This window comes from Solanum pennellii, chromosome 6 (assembly GCF_001406875.1).
Source record: "Solanum pennellii chromosome 6, SPENNV200".
Lineage (NCBI taxonomy): Eukaryota > Viridiplantae > Streptophyta > Magnoliopsida > Solanales > Solanaceae > Solanum > Solanum pennellii.
In genome coordinates this window covers 54,702,928-54,719,813 of record NC_028642.1, presented here as the reverse complement: position 1 = coordinate 54,719,813, position 16,886 = coordinate 54,702,928, and the positions used below count along the sequence as shown (strand labels likewise).

Genomic DNA, 16,886 nt, shown 5'->3' with positions numbered 1-16,886 from the left:
TTTAAAAAACTTTGTTGACCATAAATACTCGATTGATATGGGCGACACAATTGATTTGTGCATTAGCTCATGAAGGATGAGAGTGACACATAATTTTCATTTTTCTTGTTTTACTTTCTATATTTGGTTCCAACAAAGCATAACTAATTATGGAAAAACTACCATACTGATTCTGCTGACTGAAAAATTAGATTACAATTTCATTTTGATCTGTTCTTTCACTCACTTTGTTGTCACCTGCCCTTCCTTTATACTTGTACCATTTTGCACATACAAGAAAATAACCCAAATTCAGAATCTCTAGTCCTGCAATGAGATAATAAAAAGAGTCTAATTTCCCCTTGTTAAGGTCCTCAGCCAACCAACTTGATGTCTTATGAACAACTGATGTCAAGAAACTGCTCAAATAACTCGACCCCGCCATGCCAACAAAGAAGAAAGATGCCGCGATGCTCCTCATGTTTTCAGGGCATTGTTTATAGAAGAACTCGTTCTCGCTGATTAGTGTAAAAGCCTCAGAAAGACCTGTATTCAGTCATGAGTATTTGAAGGTTAGAATTGTGTCTTAACATGAAAAAAGGAGTTAACTTCCGTTCTGGATTCATGAAAACATCCTTTGGCAAATGCTTCGTCTTTAATATATCTGAGAATTTCACACCGCAAACTAGTTTTTGAACTTCAAATTCTCCGATTCAAGTTGAAGTTGAAAAGATGAGCAAAACTGTAAAACAAACATTGATTTGCAAAAGGTTACCTGCTAATGCCATCTGAGGTATTAGCCATAGTCCTGACATGGATGAAACTGCACCTTTCCCCTGAGTCATTTGCAGCATTGGCCTAGTCATTGCCAGGGTCCTTCTCTTGTCTTCAACGATCCCTGATAGGATCATTGTTGCGATAGATAGAAATATACCAATTCCCATTTTCTGGAGAAGGGTGATTCCATCTTCTTTTCCAGTGAATTTCCGAAGCCATGGAAGTAAAACGCGATCATATATAGGTAGCCAAATTGTTATGCTGAGCATAGAAATGACTATGAAAGATGCTGGTGGGATGTGGAAATTGATGTGGCCTAGTCGATTGTCACTTTGTAAGGCTTGAAAGATAACATAATTTTGCGATTGTACAACAGAGACATAATAGATAGTTCCAGCAACCCATATTGGGATTACTCTTAGTAAGCATTTCACTTCTTCCACTTGCTGAATACTGCAAAGCCTCCATGGATCGACTGCAGATCCATCTGATGAGTTTATATGGTCTTCTGGGGTTTTCACTGCTGCTTTACTCAAGAATCTGAAATCATGAGCTCTTATAGTTAGTCAATAGTTTATCTTGACTTAGCTACTGTTAGAGTGGATTAGACTCCCACGTTGGTTAGCTAATGGATTGTTAGTCTGCTTATACGGACTTGGACAATCCTACTCTCATGAGTTAACTTTTGGAGTTCGAGTTAGGCTCATGTGATATATCTTTACATGATTAAATATAAGACTATCCACAACTATTACGGTGGCAAGAGGAATGAATTACCTAAACTGATTAGTGTAAGGAAGCATAGAATTCAAGGAATTGGAAGGTACATAGTTGAACAAGGAGAAGCATGGTTGCTCTGGCAGCTGCAGGTGCCTTTTCTTGAATGCAGCAACTAAGACCTGTGCGACACTTGACAAAGGGCTGCCTTTTGGCACAAACCTGACATATATTTTAGTGCCCACAAAGAAAAGTGCACAAGAAAGGAACATAGTAATTGTTGGGATGGCTAATCCTAGAGACCAGCTGATATTTGATTGAACATACACAATGACAGTCAATGAGACCATCACAGCAAACGTGCGAGTGAAATAGTACCAGTTGAAGAAACTCATAACTCCTCTTCTTCCGGATTCAGTATTGGGATCAAATTGATCAGCCCCAAATGCTAAACTACAAGGCCTTATGCCAGAAGCACCAATTACTAGCAATCCAAAACCTCCTAGTAAAAATGTCATTTGCCTTGCTGTTGGACCAACACATACTGGTGCAGTTTCTTGATTACCACATTCAGGTGGATGAAACTTTGAGACTGCTGCTGTTAAAGTCAGTACTAACATCCCCTGTAAATGATCAATTTGGAAAACAACGATAACTCCAGTAACTACAAGGACTTTCAAATAATGATTTAAGTTAATGTGTGTTTGGTACGACATAAGTCATTTCCTAGACCAATTATTGTCTTTTTTTCTTCATGTTGAATGATAAAGGAGATTTTTTCTAGAAAGATTATAAACATCGTTATCAATCTTTACTACTCAAAACTTTCAGCAAAACACTTTCCAACCTGAAAACATAAAAAATGACTTGTGTCGTACTAAACAACTCTTAATCTCAAGTTTTATCTCAACATGAATATTTCTTGTACCAAGAAGGAACACACTGAGGCAAATCCAAGAATGTTGTAACGACCAAAGTACGTATCAGAAAGAAAAGCTCCAAGCAAGGTTCCAAAGTTGCAAGTACCATTGAAGATATTGACAATATTAGTAGCTGTTATGCTCTTCAAATGAAATATACTTGTTAAATAAACCAACAGATTTGATGAGCTTCCAATTGTTCCTAGCTTCTCAAATGTCTCATTCCCTGCAGTTTATCATACAGCACGAAGTTAGAGTCAGCTAAATGAATCCTCAGTCTCATTTCATATCATCGAAAAGTATACAATAAGTTTAGTATACACAAAAAATAAAAATATATACCTATGACAAAGGGCATTGCTCTGATTCCTCTGTACTTGATTTCATCTTTAGTTGATTCTTTGTTAGTTTCCTCCATATTTGCTATTCTTTTCAGTGAGGTGTTATTTTATTACTTAAGGAATAAGGCAAAGATGAAATGGTTATATAAGGGAGATGTATGTTTTTTTAATTGAATCTAATTCTTTTATATCACTCATGATGTTTACCAATAAAAGAATAAGTTGACATTTTCCTCTATGCATTATTTGTGGAAAGAAATTTGTGAAACTTTTTTTTTGTACTGTTGAGACATGTGGAGAAGGGTAAACCACCCTAGTGGAATCATTATATCATCTCTAAAATTCAAGGATATCAAAACTTAGATTTTATTCAACTTGAGACTAACTAAAAATTTACTGACATGTTTTGCTCCTTATAGGAAAATAGAATTTTTTTAAAAAAAATAATAATGAAGTGGGGTTAAATCAAGTTTTTTTTTTTCTTGTATAAAAGTGGAGTGAAATCACATCATTTGTTGGCATCCATTAAAAAATAAAAAGCCAATGCTGTTGGAAAAATGAGTCGTTGCTCACAACAATCCATCCATAGAGGGAAACCTACATAATTAAATGTAATCTTAGTCAGTTAATTTAATCAATATGATCGAAGTATACGCTAGAGACAGGTATATTATAAGTCTATTTAGTCTAGAGTATACATATATCCTAGTACATGTTTTATAAATTAAATGGACCAAATGCATTGGACTATAAGTTTACCATTATTGATTGATTGTATAGTGTTAGGTAGTAAAACTATACTGGACTTAAACAGAAATACAACTATTTATCATAATTATACTGTAAAATATTAGTAAATATGAAATAAGAAATATAAATTAGAGACACTAGATAATAGAATGTAGAGATCATCGTATTCAAGTGTTTTCGTTAGCTAAAGCTTAATATTAGTTAGGTACATGTACAACAATTGATCACTTTCAGAATCAAGCCTAGTTAGAACCTTTTTAATGCTCATTTACCTATAATTGTACTCTGCCATTCCCATTTGATTATAGGAGTTGGATAGATTTGTTGTTCCAACCCTACATCTACATACTTTTTGGTTATTAATATACACATTTGAGGTCCAAACAAGACCTCTCAGCTCAATAAGCGAGGCTTGCTCAAGTGATTGAGCACCTTCATCATTATGGCAGGTTGAAGGTTCGAGTCAAGCTGGAGGGTAAGTGGGAACACTATTATTGATCCTCCTCGGGGGTGTGGGGAAAAAAGAACACACTCAGCTCCCACCATAATGGTGGCATTTAGTTGTAGGCCTAGTCTCTGGCACCCATCACATTCAGAGAAAAGTAAGAAATGAATAATAAAGTAACAATGTAACAGTATCAACCAAAAATGTTTGCCACCTTTACTTCTTCAGATGTGCACAAAATGTATTTGTGCAACTTGCAAGTATCAAACTTCTGTGTATGCTATCTTGTAAAAGCAATTCCATTTTTTAAAAAGGAATCGCTAATTTTTTTCAAAAAAATTCCTATGGCAGACTGTTAACGGTGAGATTAGACCAGCCAATCTCACAAACGCGGTATATTGACAGGGACAATATGATTTTTTTTACAGGAAGCTTATGACTATGAGTCCTCTTCATAGCACTTTAAGCATGGTACATGAACAAGCTGCTTCCACTCGAGCAAGCGATCAGATTGTGCGTTGGATGCCAAGCCAGATGCAGTAACTTGGACTTCAGGTTACAGGATATCTCATTTTCTGAGTCATGATCTTGTCCTGAAATCACCAACAAAAAGCAATGTAGATAAAGATGAAACTAAATTTTGGTGGGGTGGATTTTCCACCATTTGATTAATTATGGGCCTTGCACAAGCATATGCATAATCAGTACTAACTACCTTGGCGATAAAATCCTCGTGCCAAGTTGCTCAATGATGACCTTCGAGGCCTTGAAGTAGTTTGAGAGGTTGGTTTTCTACAAATCAAGGTTAATGAAGTGTCAATAATTCAACAACAGAATAAAGACAATAGAAGATCATCTTAGTACAAGGGTTACCTATTTGATTCTTTTTTGACTTCCAGTGTGATGCCATTTTCATTCCCAGTTCCAAACGAAAATACACGAAGATGATTGCTAAATCAACAAAACATTACCATAAAAATTTCATCATATGTACAGAATATCAACAAAATGGAAGTACATAATTACACAACAACTGATAGAATTATTCATATGTAGGGGTTAAAACTTTCTTTGAAGGATAAACCTGTAAGATCCAGTTGCAAATTGAAGTTCGTTTCCATTCAGGCAGCAATCGAACTTATCGAAGATGGCATCATTTGTATACAACTTAGGAAGCTGCCACACAACATGTATTAGGTCACAAAATCAGAAAATGCTATCAATCTATTTTGATTATATAGCATGTTCACACAACACACCATATCTCTAACTGTTTATATCTTTGTAAACCTACGAGAAAAAATTGTGGCAAGACCCACATACCTTAGGACGGAGGTGTTCATGAATCTTATATGTTGCAACCGGGGAAGACTCCATGTGAGTGTCCCATAGCTATCAGATATTCAACAAATAATACATAACTACAGATCCATCTTATGACAGTACATGTAAAACATAAGAAGGCAACAAGCACGGGAAATATGAACCACTCAAAGTCACAGCTTATTTGTCATGTCACCAAGATTAACAGAACAAAGAAGATTCCACTAATGAGAGATGAAAGAGTCAAAGCGAGGTGGCAGTTAAAAAGGTAAAAAGGAAAACAGAAAAAGGAAAGCTGAAATCCACAAGCTGAATACACTTTTAAGGACCCAAAAGATGAATCAAGGAAAACGTTGACACACAATTCCAAGGATAAAAAAGTGCAGGATGCACCTAATTGAGGATTGAAAATGTGTGAGAAGCACATATCAATACTAACTCTATCCTGTAAATCACTCTATCTAGTTCTTGAATATTAAATTGAAAATTTTATATTTGGAAAACATTTCTTTGACGAATGTAATTAGAGACCAATAAATGCAAAGGAAATTTAGTTCATGAATCAAAGTGCAGTGTACATATACAGTAAAAGGATTATCGAAATTGAGAAGACCTTCAGAGTCATGTAATCCCGACTTAAAATATGCCTTCCATCCATTGCATACTTCATGTCAGATATAGAAGCAATGATCTCACTGAAAAATGTTTTAGAGCCATGGCTCCTTCCATCTTGAAGTCTGTAAAAAGTAGTACCATAAGTTATGGTTTGTTAGAAGTACTGTAAGCCTCGTCAGAGAAGCAGATTAGAAGACATACTGAGTCATACAGATGAGAGAAATAAAATGGAAATGGGTATACAACTTACATTTTCACATTGTGATCACATATTGCAGACATCCTCATGTCAACAAGACGTATGAATCCCCGCGAACTACTATAAGCCAACAAATTGCAGTGAAATGGATGGAATTCTGCTGATGTAATCACCTCTACATACACAACAGTGCGATGATCATTTTCATCCTTTATCAGGTGGCAGTCTGGTCAAACTTTTGATGCAGAATAGAAGGATATGGTGATGGAACTACATTACCTAATGGCATCATTTGATCCATGTCATAAAGTAGATCATCATTTCAAATTTACTGGTCAAGTTCCTTTCAGGGGGAGGAGTAAGGGCGGTTTCTGATTCCTTACAAACGTTCATAAGATTTTCTTTCTTTCTTTTATTCTATTCTATTTTTCTTGTTTGGATATGATAGGAGGCATTCTCCTTATATCAGAGGAGAACAAGATGTCAGAATGATAAATGAATGCACTTAAAGAATAAGGAAAAAAGGCTTTTTCAGGGTGCAGGGGCGGGGTTCTTTTTTGTTTTAATGCTTTTTCTAAATCACTGCTAATGATCCCTTAGATGCAACGACATTCTTGCTTTGATTTTCTGCATGCATTTTTGGAATTTGATGATAAAACCGAAAGCAACCTTTGATTGCTTACTCCAGAAACCATTTTGAGAAAGAAACCTAAACCCGCCACCACACAAAAATAATCCCTAGCATGAGTTTTAACAGTAGAGGTAGATAACTTACGATGGTACATACTCAATACGCGAGGCTTATATAGTATTCAGATACATAGATGTACAATCTACACATACCCTTATGTTGTTAGCTATGAGACCTAAAGCTACTACCTGAAACCATATTTTGCCTTCTATAAGTTCTTGAAGTGCTCTGTCATTATATCTAGCAGGTAATATTCACAAATTACATCTCCATACTTTCAGAGAATATAAACTGGAAACTTCAAATTGGGTTAACGGAGAGTAGCACCGATGCATGAGATAAGATCCAGCAGGTTAAAGCATGTAATATGCTTTGAGAAGAGATCCACAATTACCTGTAAGATCTTCCATATCTTTTGGCTTCATATCAATGATATTGAAACACTGATCTCTAACCTCAAGGTTCCATACGTTTATCCTGAGGTCATCCCCAGAGAGGAATGTCTCACCATCGCTGTAAAAGTATTAAAACCAGAGTATTATCTAATGCCTCACATTTCATCTGGTAAACAACTTCAATACAGTTGAGTCTTTCTGGTACTGATAACTAAAAAAGGATAATCTGAGCTGATCGATCAAGCTCAATCAGAGGTGCTGGTCAAATTTCATTTCAAGTGAGTAAGTTTGAAATTCATAATATTTGCAAGAACACAAGAATACCTATTGTTTGAGATGGAATTGATGTTGAAATCATGAGCATTTGCATACACTTTTCGGGATCTTGTATAATCTACATTTGTGATATCTGCAAGCTACATATAGTGGAGGCCAGAATTACAAGCTATGAGAACATGTCAAATGCATAGAGTTTAGGAGAGGTGAATTTAATAAAAATGCAAGAATATTTAGGTAACAAGTAGAACAATTTACACTCTCCGTGTCATACATGTGATGATGATGTGCCGTTCATTTTGTTAGTCCATTCTAGACTGTAACCATTAACATGAGATGATTCACTTTGTCCACTCATGTAACTTCTATCAGCTAAAAGAGAATTCTCTGAAGTCACAGATGAATTGATGTCCATTTGTTTAACTTTCTTTACTTTCTGTTCCTTGATCTGTAAAAGAAACAAATTAAGAAAATAGTACATTGATATGTACAACTTAGTAAACACACAGTAACGGGAACTGAAAAGTCTATCTAAATTCATCCAGAAAGAACATCCATCCAGCCTTTTCTCTTGATACAACAATGTACCCAGTGAAATCCCACAAAGTGGGTCTAGGGAGGGTAGTGTGTATGCAGACCTTACCACTATCTCATGGAGCCAGCCTTTTTTCTTAATGAACAGACAAATTCCATTTTGGACAGACGTTTAACAGGCAATAGCTAATACTTGAATTTCATCACAGAGAATTCCTCCTTTATTTTCCCCTTGTTTTTAGTTTTGGTGTTAGGTGTACGTCAGAAGAGTATCTAAGTATGAGATACTTTAGAAGATAAAAAATGATAGTACCACAGGCACTTCTAGTTATCAATATTTTGATGATACAGGAAAAGGCACCCAGAATAGAACCTTCTATTTGAAGTGGCACCAGACACACACACACACACACACACACACATATAAAGGATAATCCATTTTGCATGCTCAATCTTTGAGTAAATATGGAAATGTAGTAGCTGCTGAAATATAAAAAAGCTCATCTAAGCAGTATTTGTCTAGTATCATTCTGAAGGAGCTCTTAGCCAGCAAGAGAACAACCAGAGAAACCTGAGGTTATCCATAGAACACAGTTCTTATCTTTTCATCACCTGATTTATGCAGACATAGTTATGTAAAGAGGAACCATGTAAAGGCAAACAATTGATTTCTCAGGGTACATTGTAGTACTAAATCACATATCATAACAAACAGAAAAGTTAATCCCCTAAAAGGCATAATCCAAACTTCCAGAAACTTATAAGACAACCATCTGTTTCTTCAATTTGACATTGTCTGAAGTTTCACGAATGCCATAGGGACTTCATACCTTCCAAAGTTTTATCGTCCTGTCGTTTGCTGTAAGAAGAAATAACGATCTGTTGAGTTTCGTACACCATCTGATTTTATTAATCTTCTCTTCAATTTCCACACTCTTCAAATAATCAAACTGAAGAAAATGCAACATGATCAGCATCCATAGTTCATAAAGATCAGCTATACATGCAGAATTTTAAGCAGCCTAACAGATGTATATCCGAAGGTAGATAAAATGATTATCTAATCATACCTCAGATTCATGACTCTGGAATTCTGTCTTATACTCAAATTCAGGATGCTGCTTTTGTGGAAGGTTGAACTGACCAGAGTCACTTCGAGAACTGCACTCAAAGAGATCCTAAAAGAACATAGTGGTGAACAGGTTACATGCGATGCAAAATTTGGATATGACAAAAATGATATTTCTGAAAATTTTGTCCGCACTTCTTTACCAGCATGCCGCTCAAAAATCATGACACGTCCAGCTTGATCTCCAACAGCCAGATTATCACCATTCTTGTCAAACTCCATTGCAGAGATAATATCACCTAACATAAAATGTTTTTTTTTTAATTTGTAGGTCATCGAGAAATATAAAGGCAAATAAAAGTGACACCAATTTCCTTCTTGTCCCTTGTATTTCTTTGGTTCATAATTCCTCTCTTTTGTTTCAGGCGAGAGGGTAAAATAAGGAAAGAAGAACTAGACATCTCTTTGCTGTTTTTATTTTTAGATAACTGAAATGCTGAAAATATTATAAAAGTAGAAATCAGCAATCACCAGCAAAGGTACCAAAAGCTCACAGACAACTCAATTATCTATCTCCCGTGCATATGAGAATTTCAAGATAGATCTATTATCCGATAAAGAATAAAACGTATGATGATGTGGTCCAACATGCTCAAAAAAGAATTATATTCCATTATATAAACAGTATTGGCTTCAACAACTCATCCCAACTTTCTGTGATCTAACAATCCCCATACCATGCGTTATCCCCTTCTCATTAAAAGAAAACAAAAGTCCGTTCCAGTTCTTCCCCTTCCACATATATGATGAGCTAATTATAAGGATTAGTTTGTGAACAGTTTTCCTCTTCTTCTTTTTTCGACTCTTCTTCTCACGTTCTCTGCCTGGGCAATAACTTTACCAGTCACACCAAGGTTCCCCGTTATATGTAATACTAAAAAAAGCATGCAGAAAATGCTAAAGGATTGTTTCTGCTAGCATCAACCAGTCTCTCATCTCCATAGAATATTAAATGTACCAATTCAAGCAATATCCTTCCATCCACAATTAACAACAACAACTACTACCACTATTGAGCCTCAATCCCAACCTACTTGCGATCAGCTCTAAAGTTTCATCTACCAGAATTGAACCCGCACCTCAAATTTCTAAATAATCCTGTATTGAATCAGACAAGTTTACCCTATTAGGCCACAAGATTTCATGTATATTTAGTTCTACAGCATCTAAAGTCTAATCTTTCTTTTTTATGAAAAGGGAACCTGCAACTGCTACCTTTGGCTGCACCCATGGTAAAACCCTACTCTTATGCAATAGCTCGCAAACCACACGAGAGAGTTAAAAGTTACACATTCCATACGAAACCAAATTAAAGAAGCTGAAAACTAAAGGAAGGAAACCATACATAAGCAGCAGTACAACAGATTTGACATACTTCCACCCCTACCCTTACCCTACCCCAAAAAAAGGAAAAAAAAATACAAATCAAACAGTATATTACTGAAATTCATTCACGTAAAGATTTAACTATAAAGAAAAGTGAAAGAAAGTTACAATCTTGTACATCCTCATGGGGATTTTGTTCACCAAAGACTTGAGAGAACTTCCATTCAGACCCAAAAGTCATAACTCCTCACTCAAGAAATTAAACCAACACTCCCAAGATTTGAACTTTATGATTTCTATCACTTAAAAGATTGAATTTTGGAGACAAGAAGCTTGTATAAATGTGTTTTCTTGATTTCTATTTGGGCTATTGAAGTTCAAGTGTATATATTTTTTTTTTCTTGTTATCCACTCGATGTTTCCCGGGAAAAAAGAGTTTGTGCAATAACTGTTTTTTGTCTTTTTCTGTGATTAACCAAAGGTTTTTCAGTCGCTGATACATTATATACACGCCGGGTGTAACAATTTCCCATTTTACATTTCATAAATTCTGCAAATAATGGCCTTAAAATATTATATTTCGAGATAACGTTAAACTCAGATTTAATATTTACTCTAATTTATCAACTTAGTATGTCATCTTTGGAGTTTGAATCGTAATCTAAAAATAAAAATAAATTACTTAAACAAATATTTACTATATGTCAATACCCTCTATTCTATTTTAAGATTATCAGACCAGTCCAATTGGAGAGTGTAGTTTTAGATTGTTATCGATTTTATTCTTAAGCGAGCTAGCTTTTAGGGTTAAAGTTAAACTTATCTACTCGGGTGTTAATGTATTTGCATTTTGGTTGGTAGGGAAATTTATACAAAAAATAATACAGAACTACAAAGCCATTTATAGTCATTATTTCAGAAATAAAAAAATAAATGCGTGCCATAGCTTCTTCATTTTCCCCGTCAGAAAAATTTAATGGCCAACAACTAACAAGGAGCCACTTGCTTTGCTTGGTTATTGTCACAAGTAAGTATTACAAACAATGCTTTCCACAGAAATCTACAGTTATTTTTTGTTCTCTTTTCAACCCTTTATTCTAATCCTTTTACAAACCAAAATTGCAAGTTGAGTTGTGTTATCCAGTCTTTTTCTTTGATTTTGAATCTTTTAACCATTACTCAGAGCAGGGAAAGCTGTTGAGCCCCGAGAATATAACGTGGTCAGCTTGGCGTCTTCCATCAGTTCATGCAGACTGCTTCCTTCACCTTCTGCAAGTAAGCAAAGACATAAGCATGAGTTGAAGTGATGGAGTTTCTACCCTGAACTTACTGAGAATTTCTTCTTACATTGGAAACTTCTATCCATAGATCAAGTGTCTTCACCGCTTTGCCAGAGAGTAGTGTCTCACGAGCTAATTCCACTCCTTCAGCCAGATTATCAACGCGTCCACTTACCAGGAGAGCAGCTGATGCATTTAGTGCCTGTGGATTTATTTGATAGAGATGATGTAAGAACTTTCAAGGTGAAAGGAAGTTGTTGAAAACGAAAAGAAGTTATGTCTATTTCTTTAATGAGGATTCACACATTTGGTAACAAGCTCATGAAGAAACTTACAAATGCATCAGCAATTGACCCTTTTTCTCCTGACAGCACACGTCTGAGCATCTCGGCATTGTACTCTGGACCTCCACCTCGTAGGCTTTCAAGAGTGCAACGAGGGATGCCAAAGTCCACTATTGAAGGATTTACGTGTCAGACTAACTTTTAAAGAGACAATGTTAAATGCTGGTGAAAAAGACATCAATCATAATGCACCATTCTTTACTGCAGAGTTCTGCAATGCATATTTAAAGTGGCATTCATTGTTTATCTGTGCAAAGCAATAAGATATAAAAAAAAAAGTCTTGCACCAAAAGAGAAAGAAATTTATGAGAATAAGAAAAGTTTTAACTGTCCTTAGATTTAGAGGTTACTTACATGGATCAAAGGAGAACTTCTTAATATTATCTGGTGTGACGTCAAGGACTAATCCAGGGCCTGCAAAATAAATTGTCACACATAATATGATGGAAATGTCTATATCTAGTTACTCACATTTTTTTAAAAAACAAATGGATAAGCAAGACAAAAACAAAAAAGAGCCATGAAATTACCAAACACAATAGATTCTGAAAGGGGACCATACCAAGAGGACTCATCTCATCTAGGCCTTCTGAGTGAACAACCAATGCTCTTTTCATGCCAAATCTTTGCAATGCTTTAGCCATTTTGTGGACCTATAACAAGAGATTGCTTCATTCACTAAATGAATGTAAAAAATACGAAGAATAAATTTGAAACGGGTCAAGAAGCTATGACCCAAAGGGAAGAACAGAGATAAGACCAGAAAGATTAGCACATAAGTTATGTTTACAAGATTCTTAAAGCTACATTCATAGTACAGGTGGTCTTGCTGTAATTAAGGTCGAAAATATACCAGGTCTTCTTTGTAAACTCCTACTACAGCAAACGGCACTCTTGCTGGGTTCAACATAGGTCCCAAGATGTTGAACACCGTCTTTACTTTCAGCTTTTTTCTGATAGGTCTGACGATCTTCATTGCCGGATGGTAGATCGGAGACATCATGAAACCAATTCCAGCTTTATTTACACACTCTTTCACCCCCTGATCCCAGTAATAATGAGATACATCAGGATCAACCAAGTTGAAATCATATATAATGCCAGTTATCCTTAAAGTATCATGCATTTTTCAGTAATACTCTTAACACCATTTATTATAGAAACTAGCTCTTAACACCATTAACCATTGTCCCAAAAGACAGAGAACATATAACATATCTTTGTTGTCTCTTGGTGGCAGTTACCAAGAGCAAATAAAATGAGCACATGATGCAGACAACTTAGATCTAGAATAAGCACAAATGAAAGGAAACACATCCTGCTATTGCCATCATACTACTTGGGAAATTCTTACAGTGGACAAGTTAGTATCAAGAAAAGGACAGCAGTAGCTTTAAGGGCTATCATCCAGTACAAATGGATTGGACAATGGGTGGGATTTAGCGTATCGCCTATTCTAAAGGGTGCTTTTCTTTAATAAAATACTTATCATTACATCCGTGGTCGCTTGATGACTCATTAAATTAGTTTAATAATTGATTTGATGAATGTCACAACCAGTCTTTTTTCTTATAAAGCAGCTAACTACATAAACAACAGCATAAACTTCATTTTTAAACCTTTGATTTTGAAAACTACAATATGATGGTGAATGTCCTCAAGTGTACAGTACTTTTCAGCCAATAAGAGCAATTTCACTAACCTCAGGGTCCAGCTCAATGGCAACACCTAGTTCTTCCAATACATCTGCGCTCCCACAAGCGGATGAACTGGATCTGTTCCCTTGCTACAATTCAATTCCACAAACTTTCAGCCTTAAATATACACAATTTTACAATGAAATGAAATATGCATTGAGACGGAATAACTCTGTCAACCTTGGCTACTTTTGCACCACAAGCTGCAGCAAGAATTGAGGCACCTGTTGAGATATTCACCGTGTTTGCTCCATCCCCTCCTGTCCCAACAATATCAACTGCGTCACCTAAACCTTCAACTTGTCTGCAATGCTTTATCATTGCCCTTGCCAATCCCACTACCTAACAATCATTATTAGCTCGATGAGGCTAAGCGGATCAGACAATAGTGACAATATCATGGTTGATTCCCAGCTCTCAATAATGAAGGAGAGAACTAACACGTTCTAGCTCTGGTGAAACCAGATACCTACACAGACAATCATGCCCCCTGACGCGAAGGATTGTATATCAAAGCGGAACCTTTACATTATATTTTGAATTACGAGCTCTAGCTTCAAAAAACATAGAGTTTTCTGATTTTTTTTCATCAATGCGCAGAAGAGCCACTTTTCTCTCACAACCATGAGAGACTACAAATATTAATGAACAAGGTAAAATATTCATTCACCCACATTATGCTTCAAGAGTATACATAAACCTTTACTCTGAGTCTTATTGGATGCACTTATAACTTTTAGCTTATTTTGGTATTAAAACAAGTGCTTAAATACACTTTATTATCTTACCCAAATGCGATAGAAGTACTTAGAAAAACAACTAAAATAAGTCAATCGAAACAAGGTGAATAGTTGAAGGAAGCTCTACTTACTTCTTCAAAGGTTTCTCCTTTAGCTCTCAAAAGAACAAGAAAAGCACTAATCAAAGCTTCATCAGCACCATCCAACAAGAAATCAAGAGAATCTTCTGATTCAGATTCCGTCAAATCTTTCCCACTAATTAAAGCCTCAATCAACTGAAACCAAATCAAAAATAAAACACACCCACAACAAAAAAGAACAAATCTTTAATCAAAATAACAAAAACCCAATTCACAATTGTATTCAACAATCCAAAAAAGCCAAACCTTATATTACCTCACTAAATGTGGATATGGATGAATGCTTATTGGAATCATTCAAAGCATAGCAAAGAGATGAAAACTTCTTTTGGGTAGTTTTAACAAATGGGTTACTACTATTTCCAACAAACAATTTTGTAAATTCAATTCTTGGAGAAACAGATGGAGATACTGCTGAAAATGGAATTCGACACTGAAACAGAGCCATTTTTGGTGGCAGAGGAAGAATAAAACAGGTGATTCAGTTACCCAATTTAATGTAGTGAAGCTGAAGAAGGGATCTTTGGGTGCAATAAATATGGGGAAACAAGTTGAGTCCGTGTACAGTTTGCTCAAAGGGTAACAGAAGGAATAACAATCATATATAGAAATAAAAAATGTTATTCCATCATCTTTTATGATCTGGTTCGAGTCATTTTGGTACGGAGTCATTTTTATTAAGAGTATTTTTATTATCTTTCGATTTAAATCTATTTGATGTAGTGTTATTTTTGTTTAGAAGTGTTTTATTCTTTTATATAAGACTTTTTCGTGCGAATTCAGATATAATAGATAATCAAGATAGATATTAAAAATTGGCAAGTGATAAAAAAACAAATCAGATTTATTTAGTCAGCAATCAATGTACATATTGAACACCGAGTAAGAAATTAAAAAAGAAACACAAAAGGGGATAGAACTATTTTTATTTATTTATTATCTATCATCAGTATCCATCTTTATTTATTCATATATAATAAAATAGACGGCTTAAAAAGTAATAAATTAAATAGTAATTATATGATATTGCCTCTAATTATTATACGTCGTTTTATTTATGGAAAAATGGATATTATTTGATTTAATACTTAATAAAAAGAGAAAGTGGATATAAATAGATAAATTAACTCTATATTTTTTGAATTGGACAAATAAAAAAAATATTAATGTATGATGTATAGTTATATAAGTAAAAATAAAGTAATTATTGTATTTATTATTGTAGTCAAAATTGCCCAAGGGCCCAGATTCATAAATTAGGGTTTCTATCTTTCTGACCAAACAATTACTTTTTATTGAACAAAATAAGATCAAATTGACCACGTGACTGGTTGTAGCTTTATTCACTTTTTTTAAAAAAAAGATAATAAAAAAAATCTTAAAATATTGATCAAAATTGATAAATATTTTGAAACTAATTAAATATCAGACTTAAAATTGATTGTTACATCAACCAGTTTTGAATTTGTTTTTTTTTAAAAAAAGAAGCTTCTTTTATTAATTTGGTTATAGGGTGGTAGAATATTATAGAGAATTTAATTTCTATTAAGATACGTGGACGTATGGTGACAAATTGTCGAAAAAAGGACGTTTTGCTGTTGGTAGTTGGCACCAACCCTAGACATTTATGTAATAAAATATGATTATTTTTTTTCATAATATAAGGATTAATTAATAATCAGCCTTTAATGGCACATTTTGCCAGTGGCATCCATTAAAAACATCTCCATCAAGATTGTTAAGCTAGGCCTACGAGACGACTTTACTTTATGAAAAAAAAAGTGATATTTATTAGGGAACATTTGGTTGATCGATAATTTTAAGTATAGTTAAACTCAATCGTTTAAAATGGAATTTAGAGTGTTACTATTTGTGGATTACTAATATAAATCTTTTTTGTACCGGTTGTATGCTGACATCTTAATTTGACTTGGCCTGTCATTCTTGGAACATCAACACCGAGATTGTTGAACTCGTCGTATAAAAATGACTCGACTTCACTAGAAAGACATGATATTCATTAGCGAGAGTATGGTGATCAATGATTCTGACTTGGTTGGGATGGAAGCTAGAGTGCTACCTTTTGTGGATTTAAGGGCCCCATTTGAACCTATTGAAACATGAAAGCCAAGTCCCAAGGGACAATCTTTATGATATAATCATATAAAAATAATGATTCTACATCCTTTAACCAACTTTTCTTTTGACTGGGATTGAGTTTCTTTTTCTAGTATATCTAGTCATTGCCCCCACCAAAGGATCTCAAAC

General features: G+C 34.8%; 3 protein-coding genes across 4 annotated transcripts; all 3 read right to left on the bottom strand.

The window, feature by feature from the left end:
- LOC107021712 (protein NRT1/ PTR FAMILY 2.11-like) lies at positions 1–2,980 on the bottom strand. Its single transcript, XM_015222417.2, has 5 exons — positions 2,736–2,980; positions 2,402–2,619; positions 1,534–2,096; positions 755–1,296; positions 1–525 (listed from the first exon to the last, which is right to left on the bottom strand). The coding sequence occupies exons 1-5, from the start codon at positions 2,809–2,811 to the stop codon at positions 188–190; spliced, it is 1,737 nt and encodes a 578-aa protein (XP_015077903.1). The 5' UTR covers positions 2,812–2,980; the 3' UTR covers positions 1–187.
- Positions 2,981–4,075: 1,095 nt separating this feature from the next.
- On the bottom strand, positions 4,076–10,884 carry LOC107021207 (serine/threonine protein phosphatase 2A 55 kDa regulatory subunit B beta isoform-like). Of its 2 annotated transcripts, XM_015221816.2 has the most exons (14): positions 10,586–10,884; positions 9,227–9,330; positions 9,033–9,140; positions 8,793–8,912; positions 7,703–7,876; positions 7,477–7,568; positions 7,152–7,270; positions 6,118–6,241; positions 5,866–5,989; positions 5,253–5,321; positions 5,014–5,105; positions 4,803–4,880; positions 4,645–4,721; positions 4,076–4,522 (listed from the first exon to the last, which is right to left on the bottom strand). In XM_015221816.2, exons 1-14 carry the CDS (start codon positions 10,656–10,658, stop codon positions 4,392–4,394), a joined length of 1,485 nt encoding a protein of 494 aa, XP_015077302.1. In that variant the 5' UTR covers positions 10,659–10,884; the 3' UTR covers positions 4,076–4,391. The 2 variants fall into 2 exon arrangements, with proteins under 2 accessions (XP_015077302.1, XP_015077303.1); XM_015221817.2 differs by lacking the exon at positions 10,586–10,884 and having other exon boundaries at positions 9,235–9,330.
- Positions 10,885–11,333: 449 nt separating this feature from the next.
- Positions 11,334–15,221, bottom strand: LOC107021002 (anthranilate phosphoribosyltransferase, chloroplastic). Its single transcript, XM_015221565.2, has 10 exons — positions 14,875–15,221; positions 14,610–14,753; positions 13,919–14,080; positions 13,744–13,827; positions 12,895–13,083; positions 12,604–12,694; positions 12,396–12,455; positions 12,033–12,151; positions 11,765–11,899; positions 11,334–11,686 (listed from the first exon to the last, which is right to left on the bottom strand). Exons 1-10 carry the CDS (start codon positions 15,064–15,066, stop codon positions 11,657–11,659), a joined length of 1,206 nt encoding a protein of 401 aa, XP_015077051.1. The 5' UTR covers positions 15,067–15,221; the 3' UTR covers positions 11,334–11,656.
- Positions 15,222–16,886: the final 1,665 nt, after the last annotated feature.